Source organism: Rhamphochromis sp. 'chilingali' (genome assembly GCF_963969265.1).
Source record: "Rhamphochromis sp. 'chilingali' genome assembly, chromosome: 15".
NCBI classification, from domain to species: domain Eukaryota; kingdom Metazoa; phylum Chordata; class Actinopteri; order Cichliformes; family Cichlidae; genus Rhamphochromis; species Rhamphochromis sp. 'chilingali'.
The window spans coordinates 21027799-21043395 of record NC_137942.1 but is presented as its reverse complement, the minus strand read 5'-3'; the positions used below and the strand labels follow the sequence as shown (position 1 = coordinate 21043395).

Genomic DNA, 15597 nt, shown 5'->3' with positions numbered 1-15597 from the left:
TGGCTGAGGGTCAGGCTGGGTGACAAGTGAAGGCCAAAAGAGACAAACAGGAGGCATGCATGGCTTAGTCTGGTGGATTTTTTCCCCCTTGTTGCCACACTGATGATAACTTTGGCTTTGTGTCATTGCCATTAGTGCAGCGCAAAGGAGGGGGAAAATCTGCGGGAAAGTAGAAAACTGGCTTTGGCATTGCACATTTGCATAAGTTTGCAGAAATGTATGATCTAAGGTTCAAACGCCCTGCAGAAAGATGCACTACAAAAATAAATAGATAAATAAATAAATCTCTTGGAAGCGTAAGTGTGCTGGATTAAAGTCAGGGGTGAGACAGGGTGTGCAAAAAGTGCCTTTCATTGGGTGTCTGCAGGCGACACTTTGAAAGGACCTGGCTGAGATGATCAGCAAGGTGGAAATTCAGGCAGTTGTGCTGAGCTGGCCGGAACAAATTGGGATTTAAAGCTTTTTCAGTCTCTGCGTTCAGATATTTTAGACATGTCTTCTCTTCATAAGCCGTAAAGCAGTGAACCGGGGGGAAAAACGGGCACGCAGGAACTGGTAACTGACAGTTTATCTGATACGATCTGAAATGTTAAATTGACTCATTTTCCTCAGCTGCACCTCCAACGTGGTGCTCTGACACGGCTCCGTCATGTCAGTTAGTGAGTGTTTTTTCCACGTGGAGTAATTTGTTGAGAGTGAGAGACGCGAGTTCTTTGATGAGAACTGTGCAGGTTTGATTTAAATTACTATAACTGAGCAAATAAAGCAACACGACAAAAGTGGCACGAGGTAAAAAAAAAAAAAAGAAGACTTGCACAGAGCTGTGAAAGTATTTGCCACCTACCTGATTTCTTAGCTTTTTTTGTACATTTGCCAAACTTAAATGTTTCAGATCATCAAACAAGTTTTTTTTTTAATGGTGATTTAATTGGTGGAGGGGAAAAAAAAGTTATCCAAACTTACCTGGCCTTGTGTGAAAAAGTAATTGCCCTCTAAACCTAATAACTGGCTGTGCCACTCTTAGTAGCAAGAACTGCAATCAAGTGTTTGTGATAACTGACAGTGAATCTTTCACACAATAGAAGGAATTTTGGCCCAGATTTGTTTTAATTCAGCCACACTGGAGGGTTTTCAAGCACGAACAGCCTATTTAAGGTCATGACTTTGACTAGGCCAATCCAAAAGCTTAATTTTGATGTTTTTAAGACATTTTAAGACATTTAAGACATCATTGTCTTGCTCCAGAACTCAAGGGCCTTTCAGCTTCAGGGGACAAACTCATGGTCAGAAAATATCCTTCAGGATTTTCTAGTAGAGAGCAGAATTCATTGTTCCAACATTTAGAATAGAATAGAATTCAACTTTATTGTCATTGCAACAAGTTGTTTAACTTTGTGTTTTTTTGGTCAGCAGTGGTTTTCTCCATAGATCCCAGTCGCTTTTGTATTGTTGAATCATGAACTCTGAATTTAACTGAGGCAAATGAGGCCTGCAGTTCTTTAGATGTTGTTCTGGGTTCTTTGTGACCTGAATGAATCGCTGATGCGCTCCTGCAGTCCGTTTTTGTTGGCAAGAAATTTATGGGAAGATTCAATATAAGTTTTCCCCCTTTGTGGTTCACTGGAGTCCCAAAGCCTTAAAAATATCTTTGTAACCCTTTACAGACTGATACATGTCAGTGACTTTGTTTTTCAGCTGTTCCTTTTAGAAATCTGTTGCATCATCTAAGGAGCCTGGAAAGGAAAGTGACTGGACTTTTTGCTTTTCTTTCCAAGCTCCTTAGAGTCCTGTGACCTGGATGACTGACAAACCAGACAGACATATTGCGTTTTGAAATCTTTTAGCCTGCTTCAGTTTGTCAGACAGCTTCTGTTTCATTGATTTCTTTATCCAACATGTCTGGCAGTAATCAGGCCTGGGTGTGGCTTTCAGCTCTCCAAGAAAAAACAATGTGGTTAACCACAGTTAACTCATGATTTAACAAAGGATCACACGCAGCCACGAAGATTGGGGTCGCTTTCCCCCCCCCCAAAAATGAATTAAATCTCCATTTTAAAAAGAAACTCGGAAGTAAAACAGGAAACAAATGCGGACACAGACGGCTAGGATGCCAACCACAAAACCACGACATGCCCAGCTCCATGTTTTCTCATTATGTTAATGCAAGAGGGGGAGACGCTGCTGCCGCTGACGGGGACTCATGAGCTCATATGTGTGAGCGGCAGATCGCATGTCAGTTACGTAACATAAATGATCTGTGACCGTGCCGCCTTTAGTCCCGTCTGAGCGCGGAGAGTCTCCTCTCCGAACGGCAGGTGGAGACAAACACTGTCTGCTGCTGTAGCTGGAAACTGGGAGGACAACTGGTCGATCAAGAAGGCGCAAGAATAACAAAAGACTCAAACCAGTTTAACAAGACTCGATAGAATGTCCCAGGATAACAAAAAAAGATGTTTGTAAAAATTGGGAACATATTAGGTTTTGGTGTGTGCGCAGGGATGTTGATGGTGGTGTAAATGAACAGCCAAGTATGATTTGTGGATCTTTAAACTAGTAGTCCGTCCACCTCTCACCTGTGCGTGTGCGTGTGGATGGAGTGGGGTGTGGCGGGGGGTGATCCTCTCGATCGAGCACCACCACCTGTGGCAGATGAGTCAGCCGTCAGCGCGTCTGACCCCCGCGGCTCCAATGTCAGCGTGAAAGACACACCATCGTCCGCGGAGCCGCCGTCGACGTCCTCGCATAGCTGCTCAGTTAATGATCTGCCCACGCCACGATGCACCGCTCTGCTCTGAACAATCACACTAATGTTTCCGCCTGCTTGTCATCACTGCCTTCTCCTTGACTGCTGGATGGCGCCGCTGCAGCTGATGTTTAAGTTTTGACCGTCTTCTTCCGCGTCTTCTCACAGTGCGCGAGTTGAGGTGTGATTTTTTTCTCCTCCTTTCTTCACTTGGGAAGGTGATCCTTTCGTGGCCACACGCAGTATGCGAGCAGAGGTGGAGGTTGGCGGACACTGGGACTGAGTTGGCGGAGATCTCGCTGGAGGCTCTTTGCGCGTCTTTCTTCCTGTTTTTTGTTTTTGTTTTGTTTTCTTGGACACCTTCGGAGATCGGAACTGTTTGGGGTTTTTAATTTTTAATTTTGGAAGGGGGGAAGGCTCTTTAGCCTGCGCTCTTTCCCTTGGCACTGCGATGTCCACGAGAAAGGCATCGTTGACGGAGAAGCAGGCAAAAAACGGCACATCAAAATATGTCTTGGAGAGATGCGCGTCTATTAACGAGTATTACGATATTGCCTTCAAGGTGTGTATTTCCGTCTTGTTGTGTCTGTGTTCGGGGGGGCTTGTTTTGCCTTTTTTGTGGTGCTACAGTTGGAACAGGTGTGTACATTTATTGCACTGTGACAGCTGGGTGTACCTTCAGCAGCAGCGACACGACTATTGACTTTTCACATGTGCAGCGCTCACTGGTGATCACAAGCGAGAGAGAGAAAAGAAATGCAATCTGAAGGCTCTGCCTTTTAGCAGGCCATTATTTTTTTTACAGTTTGCATAATGACAGCATAGCAGACAAGTCATCCACCCGGTTTGGTGCTGAATAAGCCTTTCTTTGAGGAGGCTCTAAATCCTCGTCCGCCCAGATGTTTGCAGAGGGTGTACTTGTTGCTCCTCACAGCTTCTGCTGAATGAGAGCCGCCCAGGTTTTTCACACTGTTCCATCAACTCACAGAGACGGCAGCAAAACTTGCATTCAAGTGCAACTCTGTTAGCCCGTGCGCATTTGCATGGCGTGCTTTTTCTTTTATTGAAGCAGCCATGACTCGGTGTAAGCAATGCGTAATATTTTCACCTTCATGCTGCTGGATTGATTGTACAATTACGCACCCCCGTTGTTGTAATTATATTGATTGGAAAGGGGTGCCTGCTGGAAAGAAAATGAAAAAAAAAATGACGAGAGTAAAATTACAGAGTTGGCTGATCACATCTTAACCCCCCCAGTACTTGCAAAGTGTCACATCCTGGTGGCGGCTAAGTCAACACTGTAGTGTACTGTGGCTTGATACATGATATACTGCACAGCGTGGTCGTGGGTGTCAAACTGTATGATTCCAGCTGTGAAATGTTCATGCAGTGTGTTTAATGCAACGCACATCTGTCGGTTTATTTTTGTGTCAATGGGTTTTTGTTTTGTTTGTTTGTTTTGATCAGCTGTAACCTGTTGTCCCCTCTTCTTCTTCTTTGGTGGTGGGTTTGCTCTAGGTGATGTTGCTGGGAGATTCGGCCGTGGGGAAGACATGCCTCTTGGTGCGCTTCAAAGATGGGGCATTTCTGGGAGGCAACTTTATAGCCACCGTTGGAATAGACTTTAGGGTGAGAGAGATTCTGTAGAAGTCACCCAATAAACCATAATGATGCTCAATTTCTCTATGAGCCTTTCCGTGTGTGTGTGGGTGTGTGTGTGTGTGTGTCAGTATTCTTGTTAATCATATGAAGCAATAACTTACGTGTGCAAAAACAACCTAATACTATCCGCAAAGCAACAAAAACAACAGTAATCTGTCTGTTAACGAGCGACATCGACCCAATTATCACCCTGCAGTTTCTGCGAGGAACACTTCGTCATTCTGCGTTGATAGCACCAAATGTACAAAAAAATATCAGTGGAGTTCACAGACCACTTGTGCTGTTAGGCTGCGGACTGCTTCATAAATGTCTTGGCAGATGCCTGCCCACGTCCCTGTCTCCTGGAAAGATTGGCTGCAGCTCAGCTCAGTCCTGGAGGAGTCACCATGCTGACAGACGAGCTCTTATTCACACACACCTCGTGTGCGCGCGCGCACACACAACCCACACAGTGCTGGATTTGATCCAAACGGGCAAATGTGCTGCTCGGACCGAGTGGACAGGCTCACCCTCAGCATCCGAGTTATCCTCCAATCAGAGCAAAGCACTCTCATTAATGGCAAGTCAAGTAGGGGGTTGGATGGGTAGGTGGGTGGGGGTGGTTCGAGGAGGAAATTGTGCTGCATTAGCCAAAGTGATGTATTGTCTTCTCTGGATGGAGGTGCAGACACGAAGGAGCGTAATGGATGTCTGACAGGTACACGACGCATCAGCATCTCTCACTCTGCCTCCCCTCGCTCAGCAACAAGTGCTGCAGCCAATTCATAAAATGCATCAACACCGATCAACACTTGCATTCGTTTGTAGTGTCAGACTGAGGGCCTGGCAGAGAGTCACCTTTTGCTGTCACATTTGGGAGAAAGGTGAAAAGGTTGTCTCATACGCATGCACAGGCAGACAGGCAGTGTGTTGTTGTAGCTTGTAACATGGCCGGTCTATTTTCGGCATGCTTCCTTGTAGCAGTTACTCAGCATGCGGGCTCCTCTCACGTCATAATTTTGTGGGGGGGAGAAAATGGAAACCCATGGCAACTAATGCAGGGGTTGAACCATGTCCATTCCGCCAAAAGCAGACGATTCAGCAGGTGGCAGCTCGTTGCTGCCAGTGACAGCCTTGCACACGTCATAGAGGTTTCGTTATTTGTGTTTCTGTGCGGCGTTTGTGTTATGTTTTTCTGTCTTTTTTCTTTTTCTTTTTGACGTGCGTACTTCCGTGCTTTTGCAGGAAAGGCAGGGAGCGTTTGAGATGACCTGTCACTGATATGAAGTTTCAGACTGATTAAGGAAGTGCACTCGCGAGTCATACTTCCTTCGTGTCGTGGTGGTTTTTGCAGTACATGCTTGAAATATGCATATGACCTGGTTTCGTCCTGCAGGTCACGGTGGCATGAAACCCCCCCTCAAACTCTCCCTTTACCCCCATGATGCAACGCACTGCAGAACTCTTTTTGTTTGCTCCTCTTTTGCACCCTTCCCAAAAATCTGTTTTCAACAGATTTTCTACAGATTTCAAAAATCTGTAGTCTTTTTTTGTTGTTGTTTGTTTTAGCGAAGGTGGCCAGATCATCCAAACATCGATAGTATCGATACGAATGTTGGTACTGGTATTGGATCGATACTAGTGCAACAGGATCGATATATCCATATTTTGTTTCTAGCCTCAGTTCAGTATTAAAACCTCTGAATTTTATTTAAATAATTAATTTATATATATATATATATATATATATATATATTATATATATATATATATATATATATATATATATATATATATATATATATATTATATATATATATATATATATATATATATATATATATATATATATATATATATATATATATGTATATATATATATATATATACAAACCTCCAACTTCAAGCATGCACTATATTCACAGATTTCACATAGATGAAAGTGTAAAATGTGTGTTTTGTTGTATCAATCTATTATTGTGGAAAACAAAACTCATTAGTGTTCATTAAAATGTGTTCCCAGACTGATGTCATAAATCATGACACGCTGCTCTCACCTCCTGTCTTTATGGGTTAAAAGTATCGATACTGGAACTGGTATCTGCAATAATGGCCCTGTATTTACTCGTTATCGGATCAGTACCAAAATTTGCAGCATCTTAATCACAGCACTATTTTTTTTAGCCGGGTCGCCTAAACTATTTTAGACAGATCTTTTCTTTTCTTTTTTAAAAACAGGAAATCAGAGGGCACCCCTACAGGGCGGCAGGAAATTAACGGGGGAGTCCGTTGTTCTGCTGCCAGTCCTCTTTCTCACTGTTGTGTAATTAAGTCTCTTATCCCAAAGACCTCGCTGTTGTGTGGGTGTTGCAAATTACTTTCCCTGCCAGCATTCAAATCCACTTTTAGTCGCCTTGTTTCTTTTTGTCACACGCTGAGTCCATGAGCTTTTTTGGTCCGCTGTGATGTTCGTCATTCATTTCTGTGCCATTTCCGCAGCACTCCAGTCTCTAAACATATGGTGACTTGTCTCACGCAGACTCTCCTTGTTTTCTTAGAATAAAGTGGTGGATGTCGACAACCTGAAAGTCAAGCTACAGGTGAGAGCGTTGCACCTTGTCGATGTCTGCCTGCATTTCACCTCATCGCATGACAGCTCCTCTTTCATCCCTCAAGCAGCTTTAATGGCCTCAGCTTTAGGTTCACCTCAGTTCATCCAGGGTGGGAGATGATAGAGAATCCAAAATTACCTGGAAAAGAAAAAGTGATTTCTCCATTTAAATGAAATCTGTGATTTTAACCACTGTTAAAGATATCCAGTTAAAGATATTGTGTTAGTAAAAAGGGATTTGGGGTTTTATTCCGGCAGCATGCTGTTGGCACACAGTCCCCCAAAACATGGCAGTCTATCATTATGACCTGTTCATTCAACACTGAGTGGGAGGCAACAGATTTAGACGCCTCTGCTATCTTAGCCTCTCTTATTTTGCAAGCATTATACATTAGGGGGAAAAAATCCTGTGATTAATCCCAAAATAGACGTAATGAGTTACAGCAGAAAATCTAAAGTCTCAGAAAGGTTCAGAGACTTCAAAGGGGCTGGATGAATTGCAGCAGGTGGATAGGATGTATTCAACATTTCCTCATACCATTTATTTGACATTACAAATCATTTGTGACGTGCTTCGCTCTTTGATTTGTGTTTTGGAAACACTGGGGTTTTTTAAAAAAAGCATATAGCTTAATATTATATTTTAACCTACATAGTAGCTCAGGAAGTTCAGAAGCAGCCCTACAACCTGCCAACATGCTGAATTAACAGAAACACCACATGTCTATATACAAACAACTAAATTAATTTCATTTGATATTGAACTAAATGCTGAGAAATGCCTAGAATATAGTCAAATATAGTAAAAATGCAGGATTTATTTAAGGATGTATTCAAGAAAACAGCTGCTACACTAGGCCAACTAATTTAGCAGTTTCTCTACTAGAGCCAGTAATTTTGCAAGACAATGAGCTAAATGGCCAAGCTGGTCATTTATTATAATTATATTCCCGGGCCGCTTCATTAGGTACACCTGTTCAGCTGCTCTTGTAACGCAAATATGTAATCATCCAATCACATGGCAGCAACATTTAGGCATGTAGAGTTGGTTAGGGCGACATGCTCAAATCGAGCATCAGAATGTGGAAGATAGATGCTTAAAAGTGACTTTGAACGTGGTATGTTTGTTGGTGCCAGATGGGCTGGACTGTAGTGCAGCGGCCTCCACAATCACCAGATCTCAATCCAACCGAGCACCTTTGGGATGTGGTGGAAGGGGAGACTCACATCAATGACATGCAGCCGACAAATCTGCAGCAACTGTGTGATGCTATCATGTCAACATGAATCCAAACTTCTGAGGAATATTTGCAGCACCTTGATGAATTGAGGCAGATCTGAGGGTCCAATCCGGTAATAGCAAGGTGTACCTAATGAAGTGACCAGTGAGCAAAAAGCTACAAAAATACAAAGTTTAGCTTTATCAGCAAGCTTTAACTTCTAACTTCAACTACTCAGATTCTGGATTTGAATCAAATCTTCACGCTTTACTGCGTTAGAGCTTTGTGGAGAGGTATTATCGCTCGCAGTGCGTGCTGCTGACAACAAGCTGTCTTGTATTTCGTGAGGGTGGATCAGGATGCACACCAGTGTTTGCATACCATGTATCTGTGTGCTTTGTTACCCAGATCTGGGATACAGCCGGCCAAGAGAGATTCCGCAGTGTAACGCACGCCTACTACAGAGATGCCCAAGGTAACCTTTGCATTTTTATGTATTTTACTTCCTCATGCTCTCCGTGTGGGGGAAGGTCTAGAGTAGGTAATGAAGCAAAGCAGTGTGTGTGTTCACCTATGAAAGAGTAGTCCTTTTTAAAATGTTTCCTTTCTCACAGCGTTACTCCTGCTTTATGATATCACCAGCAAGCCATCATTTGACAACATCAGGGTAAGACTTTCTCAGATTACTTTCCCCCTAGTGCTTTCGCTGCCTCTGCCTCTCATTGCTCCTCTCTGCTCTGTGTTTATTTTCACTTCCTGCTCCCAAGCCCCCTCAAGCTGAACGTTAAACTCTATTTACATGCAAAGTACTGCGGGGGCCCGTAGCGTCTTCTCTCTTTAGAATGACAAGATGTTATCATTTGCTTGGTTACACAGTTTCAATAATGAAAAGCAATAAAAACATTCAAGGACAAGAGTGACTCAGTGACGCCATGATTGATTGGAGGGTGGTAATAACGCACTGCTCAGGAGGAACAGCAGAGCGCTTGCTTCATCTGGTGGTGTTTGCTTCTTTTTTTTTTTTAATTGACCAATATCCTCCTCCTCCTCTGACTGTCTATCTTTTCTACTTTTGAAGGCTTGGCTGACTGAAATACACGAGCATGCCCAGAAGGATGTGGTCATCATGTTGCTCGGCAACAAGGTGAGCATAGCTTCCGTTTAGTGTTACATAAAAGATTAGGAGCATAACAAGTCCTTTGCACAATTTTAACACGCCGTTGTCACATTTTGTCACACATGCACGAATGCAAACTCTTAATCTCTTAACATAACGTTTACAAGCGCACAAATTGATGTCCTGATCGTGTTGCTGTGTGTCTCCTCTGATTTGTGTGCTTTTAATGTGCACACCTGTGCACACAGAGACGGCCTGTTTTCAAATTTGTCGCTTTCATCCATCATCCGGTGTTATTCCATCATCATGACTATTAAGGATACATTCATCCAAAAACAGTGCCTCACTAAACTGCTGTTGCTTTGCTTCAAGCGGCCGATGCATTGAATATTTCCTGCAAAGCGCTTCTGGTGATGAAAAGAGACATTTTCCTGTCTCACTGCAACAGCAGTCATTGCTAATATATCTAAAAGCTCCCTCTGGTGGCTCAGAGAAAACTCACTCGTCTCAAGGGTCTTAGATGTCACGTAGCAGCAGCTCAGATTGTTTGCTGTGAAAGCAGCGGGACTGGTGGCATCGGTCTTCTGCTGGAGGTGGAGATTCTGACATTTCACCAGTCTGAAGGAGATCTGGCTCACCAGCTGGCGGCCCGGCTGCCAGATAAGAGACAGGACGTGCCGGCTGACGAGATGTAGCGGATGGCATGGTGAATCTGTGACCCGTCACCTACACTGTGATGACTTGTTTTTCCGTTTGCTGTCTTACAGTCAGACATGGCTGCAGAGAGGGTCGTGAAGATGGAGGACGGGGAGAAGCTGGCCAAGGTAATGCGTGACATTTTCAAGTGGTTATGTTCTCCACAGCAGAGGAGAGTCTTTACTCTTCTAATGTTTTTTCCATCTCAGGAATATGGAGTACCATTCATGGAGACCAGTGCCAAGACCGGAGTCAATGTGGACCTGGCTTTTCAAGCTATAGGAAAGTAAGTTTTAAACCTCCTGTAATCAATACCTATGTGTACACAATGGATGAGATTACGTTATGTAATGGAAATTAGTTGACCGAAGCGAAGAACCCACTTCGGTGTAGGTCAGCTGATAATTTTTGGTTTTATAGAATGTGGCTTTGAAGATTTAGTTGGCTGTCAGCATGCACATAGCATCATCTTACCAGGTAAAGCACCAATATGTCTGCCTAATGTGATAACAGGCAGTTTTGTTGCCATGGTAGCATAGTAGGGTAATTATGTTATTCTTTTTTAAATTTTTTGGGCTATCCTCAAGTCTTAAAAGGAGCAAATAATGCAGGTTTAAGAGATGTATGATCGAATGCTAATGTTAATATTATAATTGTGTTTTATTTTCCCCCTGTAACGGTGGACCCAAGAAATACCAGCCGGAGCGACTTTTGACAGTGCAGAACTTTTTATTAAGCTCGGGTTGTAGTGGACACATGTACTCCGCGCTCTCTTTCTCTGCTGTCACGTTCCTTCTCCGTCTGTCACTGCCAACACATAAAGAGACACAATCACTGTCAGATCCCAGCACACCTGTTCACCCCGCCCCTGCGCCGCCCCGGGAGCTCACTGCGTCACGCCTCCTCTGCAGCTGGCCAAGGACCACACCCACGCCACACCCCCACTATGCGTAAAAAAGCCTAAACTCCACCTAATTTCCAGTTAAAAGAAAAATATAATCTGACTAAAATAATCACTGATCACTAACCCTAACCCAAGAAGAAAATAATGCAAAGCCAACAAATAAATTAAATGGGTGATGGGGAGTTTTGGACATACCAAGTCAGAGTTCTGTTGCAGTTATGAGCATGAGATGCATGTTTTGAATACTTTTGGTCTGCTGCTCTTTGTCTTTTTTGGAACAGGGTGTTTGCAATATGGGAAAAAGAAATCCCACAACATTTAATTTTTTAAACAATATGCTGCCGTTGTGGGGTGAGTTTAACCATAACCTCATCCAGTAGCTTTGGGATAAACTGGATCATAGACTACAGTGGTATTTGTGGCTGAATTTGAATCCTTTGAGCCAGTTTATAAACTCTAATGGGATCGATTCCCAGAAGAGTCTATGCTCATGTAATAGCTTATTAATGTCCATAGTTTTAGAATAACATCTTTAATGGCCACATATGGGTAGGATATCTGAGCATCAATACACTTTTAGCCTTCTAGTGTATTTAGTGTTGTATTCTGATCTCAGAATGGACTAAAGGTTTATTTAAAAAACGACCTTGTACTCAGTCTAAAAAGTAAACTAAAAAGACACTGCACAGAATATACATATCAGCAAAAAAGGTAGATCTAGTTATTGTAAAGTTTTTACTTTTGTAGCTATAGTTTATCAGTCATACATTTTATTTCTGGGTCTCATAGCTGTTTCATTCATTTTGCCATGTGGGGAGTCTGTAGATAACACTTTTGATTACCTAAATAAAAAAATGAGTCATTTTTTAGCTTATTTAATGGAACAAAGAGAATGTTGTATTCATAAATATACACTGATTAATGTGTAACGTCTGTCAGGGTGTCCAAAGCCGACACTGTTAGATCCACTTCGAAGACTGTTTCGCTAACAGCAGCTAACAGAAACGCCTACAGACAGAAAAGTTCAGGATATCCTCAAAAACTCACCTCAGTTTTGCTGTCATCAGACAGCAGTGAGCTTTAGTGACTCACTCGCTTGCATCAGACCCCTTTCACAAAGTTTTACAGCTACCAGAGTAAATGCACGTGGACACCCAGCATATTGACACCTGAGGTAAACACACTCACTACAGATAAACACCAGCCAGAGGTGTTTGTCCCACAGGGGCCACCGTAGCTAGGAATATGCACTTAATTGGAAGGGGTAAGAAAACAGACTTCAATTGACTGCAATCTGGAACTTACTGAAATCTAGTGGTGAGATTTTACACACCATACCTTTAAATTTTGCAACTATACCCCTTCTTGTGTGCCTCTGCACCACTTCCACCACTTGCCTGGAAGTAGCCTATTTGTCAATTTCACCACCGACCTCAAACTTGCAAAAACTAAGAAAAGAGAAGAAAACAAAGAAAACAGGCCCAGATTTGATGTTGAGGATCATTAGTGGCCATGAAAGCTGGACGACCAATGCTGGCCTTGCAAACACAATCAACATTTGGCTTACTTCTCTTTTCTGAATAAAAAATGAAGTCGCAGGGTAAATCATCGCTGATGACATCTCGTATGTTAGACTTCAAAAGCTATTCTCCTTTTAAAGACAGAACCCTTTGCAGTACGAACTGAATATAAATTGCACTAAATTCTGCATGTTTTTGTGCTCGGTCCACAAAGGTAACAAACTAATGAATTCTCTTCAGCTCGGGTCATGCTTGTGGAATAATGAACGGTGAGATTTCACATGAGGGTTGTTATCCGCTCCATGCATACGCCTGACCTCTGTTGTTTACTCTGATGTTCTCCTCTCGGTTATGTGGTTGTTGTTTTTTTCTTCTCTGTCTCAGACTTTAAATTGATGCAATCAAGCCTTCCTCTTCAACTACTGCAAACCACTGGTTTTTGTTTAGTTTGTTGTTTGCTCCTGTTGTCTATAATTATTATTAGTATGAGACTTTTTGCATGTCAGGCTTCCTCTGGACTCTAAATAATAAGTGTGTGATTGCTGTATTTTAATGAGTTACTGACTGGAAGCAAATCTACAAAAGGTTCACATGAAGTCTGCAATGACGGCTTATAACGTGTGCTTCCAGACCTGCAAATGAAACTAATGCCGGTGATTTGTAATGCTGATGTGATGGCAGTCTTAAGTGGATGTCAGATTAAATGATAGCACGCCTGAGGCATTCTGATAAAATCTCAGAACACGGAGATCCTGATACGTTTCTCTTCGTTTCTCATATTCTTTATTTGCTCAGCCTGTCTGTGCTCCATCCCACACATCCGCCACCTCTGCATCTAACTTCCTGCATCTCTCTCTTTGTCTATCAGGGAGCTGAAGCACAGAGCGACGCAGCAGCCAAATGAGCCCAAGTTCCAGATACACGACTACATCGAGTCTCAGAAGCACAAGACTGGCTGTTGTGGCCCGTAGCTGATGCTGATAATCTGGCAGCGAGAGACACATACAGATAAAGAAATGTGGAGGGAGGGAAAGTTTAAAAAAAAGAAAAGAAAAAAAAAGGCTGGTCTCTCTTATGAAAGCCAATCCCTGCACCAAAACCTGAGAAGCAGACGTCCTCGTCTTCGCTCCACCGAGCTTTCGGCTGAATGAAAGTGAATCTGGATTGGTTGCCATCCCCTATTTGAAATGTGAATTTCTACCTTTTATGTCACGTGTAGAGATATTTGTGGGTTTTTTTGTGGTGACAGTTGTATCAAAGCTACCAGTCAGAAGTTGCGGACTGAAACGCTATATCCATCTGCAGGGATGGGACGAATGAACAGGTTAAACAACCGCTGGTGCCGGCGATTGCCAGCGTGGATATAGCATTTCATTGCTGCACAACTCTGAGCTTGTTTAATCCCAGTTATATCAGGCTGTGAACAGAATCCTTTTTTGGCCTTACAGTCTTTTAAATCTTTAAGTGAGTCTGAGTCTCACGATGAGATTGTAGCTAAAATGATCCCATCTGTTCACATCTGTACTGCTGTTAGATAGAATAAAGCCAACGTTTGGAGGGCGTTTACCCACTCTGTGTCTGTCTGTACATTCAATTCAGGGCCAGTGACACGCCATCCCGAGTACTGTATGTGTAACTATAGACAGTGGGATTATTTCCACTGTTCCCTCCACATGCACCACTCACACACAGCAACAGCACTCCCCCTCACACAACTATTGTCGTGTCCCCTTCGGTGGTGGATGTCGGTGTGTGTAGCCTGTAGCGAAGCTGTATTTGTGCATCACTTTTCTTTGTACGCTGTTCTTTGCTCATTATGAACGTTTGCTCGTCAGACTTGCTCTGTGTCACATTTGTCCTCTCTTGAGAGGTTGTCACGGTGATCACAAAGTGCCATGAAAAAGTGCTTTGTTGTCATGCGATCTATAAAAATATATATATATTTTGTAATGTACGTGCTGCTGCTTTATTGAAGTCTGGCTCGTCTGCGTTTCTGTGTCTGTGTGTGTGTGTGTGTGTGTGTGTGTGTGTGTGTGTGTGTGTGTGTGTGTGTGTGTGCTTGAGTGCTTGAGTGGGAGTCGCTGACAAACGGCAAGATGTGCTGCAGTTAATGAGCCACTGTGTGGCAGCAGCTGCCCTGTTTATTCTCCAACATGCACAGCTAGAGAAAATAAAGTGTTTTATCAATCAGGTAGATAACTGTACACATGTTAATAACTGTGGATTTGTGAGTGTGTTTTATGATGTTACTGTATGTAGGCAAGCTTTTTGCGAAAGGATGCTCAGGATCTGTGTGGTTGCACAGGTTAGATGGACTAGTGCACTGGGGTGATGCGAGAAGACATGAAATACTTAAGAACACAGTCGTGATTCACTGTACACCTGAAGGCGGCTCACATCCATCTACAGTATGACTCACTTAGCAGACCCACTGAGGCTTTCGGTCCTTTCTTGTGGAAATAAAAGTGCATTATTTGAGCGACTTTCCATCACCAACTTGAACCCACTGCTGCACGTGGTCAGCATACTGCTGAGAGCTTCTGCGTCTGTCCTCTTATCAGGGCTGGCAGCATTCTCAGCTAAGAAGTCAAATCCTGCCCGAGGTTTTAGCTGAGCAGCTTCCTGTCAGGATTTATTTTCACTGCCATGTCACTTATATCTCTGAGATGAGTTTGGGGTGACAGTGGAGTTGAAAACTGATGCTGATTATTGTTGACAGACGATCGCATAGCCAGAAGTTGGACTTTAGGAGTACTTGAAAGTCGATGCAGGGCTCCTAAAATGCCCAGTTTGTTCACATTGATCATTTAAATCACGGTCATCTCCAGCTTCACCTGTTTTTACTGGATTCCACTCGGGTACTTTAGCATGACTTAACTTTCTTTGGATTGGTTGCCCCTCGCAAACAGCAGGTGGGTGGGGCATCTGTGCTCACAGACAGAGCAGTGTGCATGAGATGACCATACGGAGTACATTCACTCTCTTTGACGTCATACAGAGACAAAAGCAGGAAACAAAATATTTGAAGCTGAGCATTTAGAGCAATCTTTGCTCTCTAGGACTATCTGCACATATGCAGACTTCATTATTTGAGTCTGCCAAAGGAAAGTCCCCTTAAGTCCGATCTGGTGAGTCAGAAAGTCAT

The 15597-nt window shown here is 43.1% G+C and overlaps 1 protein-coding gene across 1 annotated transcript; it reads left to right on the top strand.

Moving 5' to 3' along the window:
• The first annotated feature begins 2530 nt into the window (after positions 1 to 2530).
• On the top strand, positions 2531 to 14669 carry LOC308410728 (ras-related protein Rab-37). The gene is made up of 9 exons (XM_080904296.1): positions 2531 to 3305; positions 4262 to 4372; positions 6943 to 6984; positions 8624 to 8690; positions 8830 to 8882; positions 9294 to 9359; positions 10100 to 10156; positions 10238 to 10314; positions 13321 to 14669. Exons 1-9 carry the CDS (start codon positions 3195 to 3197, stop codon positions 13421 to 13423), a joined length of 687 nt encoding a protein of 228 aa, XP_080760422.1. The 5' UTR covers positions 2531 to 3194; the 3' UTR covers positions 13424 to 14669.
• The last annotated feature ends 928 nt before the right edge of the window (positions 14670 to 15597 follow it).

Coding starts and splice junctions, on each gene's coding strand:
- LOC308410728 (XM_080904296.1), top strand. CDS start 3,195: ATGTCCACGAGAAAGGCATCGTTGACGGAGAAGCAGGCAAAAAACGGC. Junction 8,883..9,293: donor CATCATTTGACAACATCAGG/GTAAGACTTTCT, acceptor CTACTTTTGAAG/GCTTGGCTGACTGAAATACA. Junction 10,315..13,320: donor GCTTTTCAAGCTATAGGAAA/GTAAGTTTTAAA, acceptor TTTGTCTATCAG/GGAGCTGAAGCACAGAGCGA.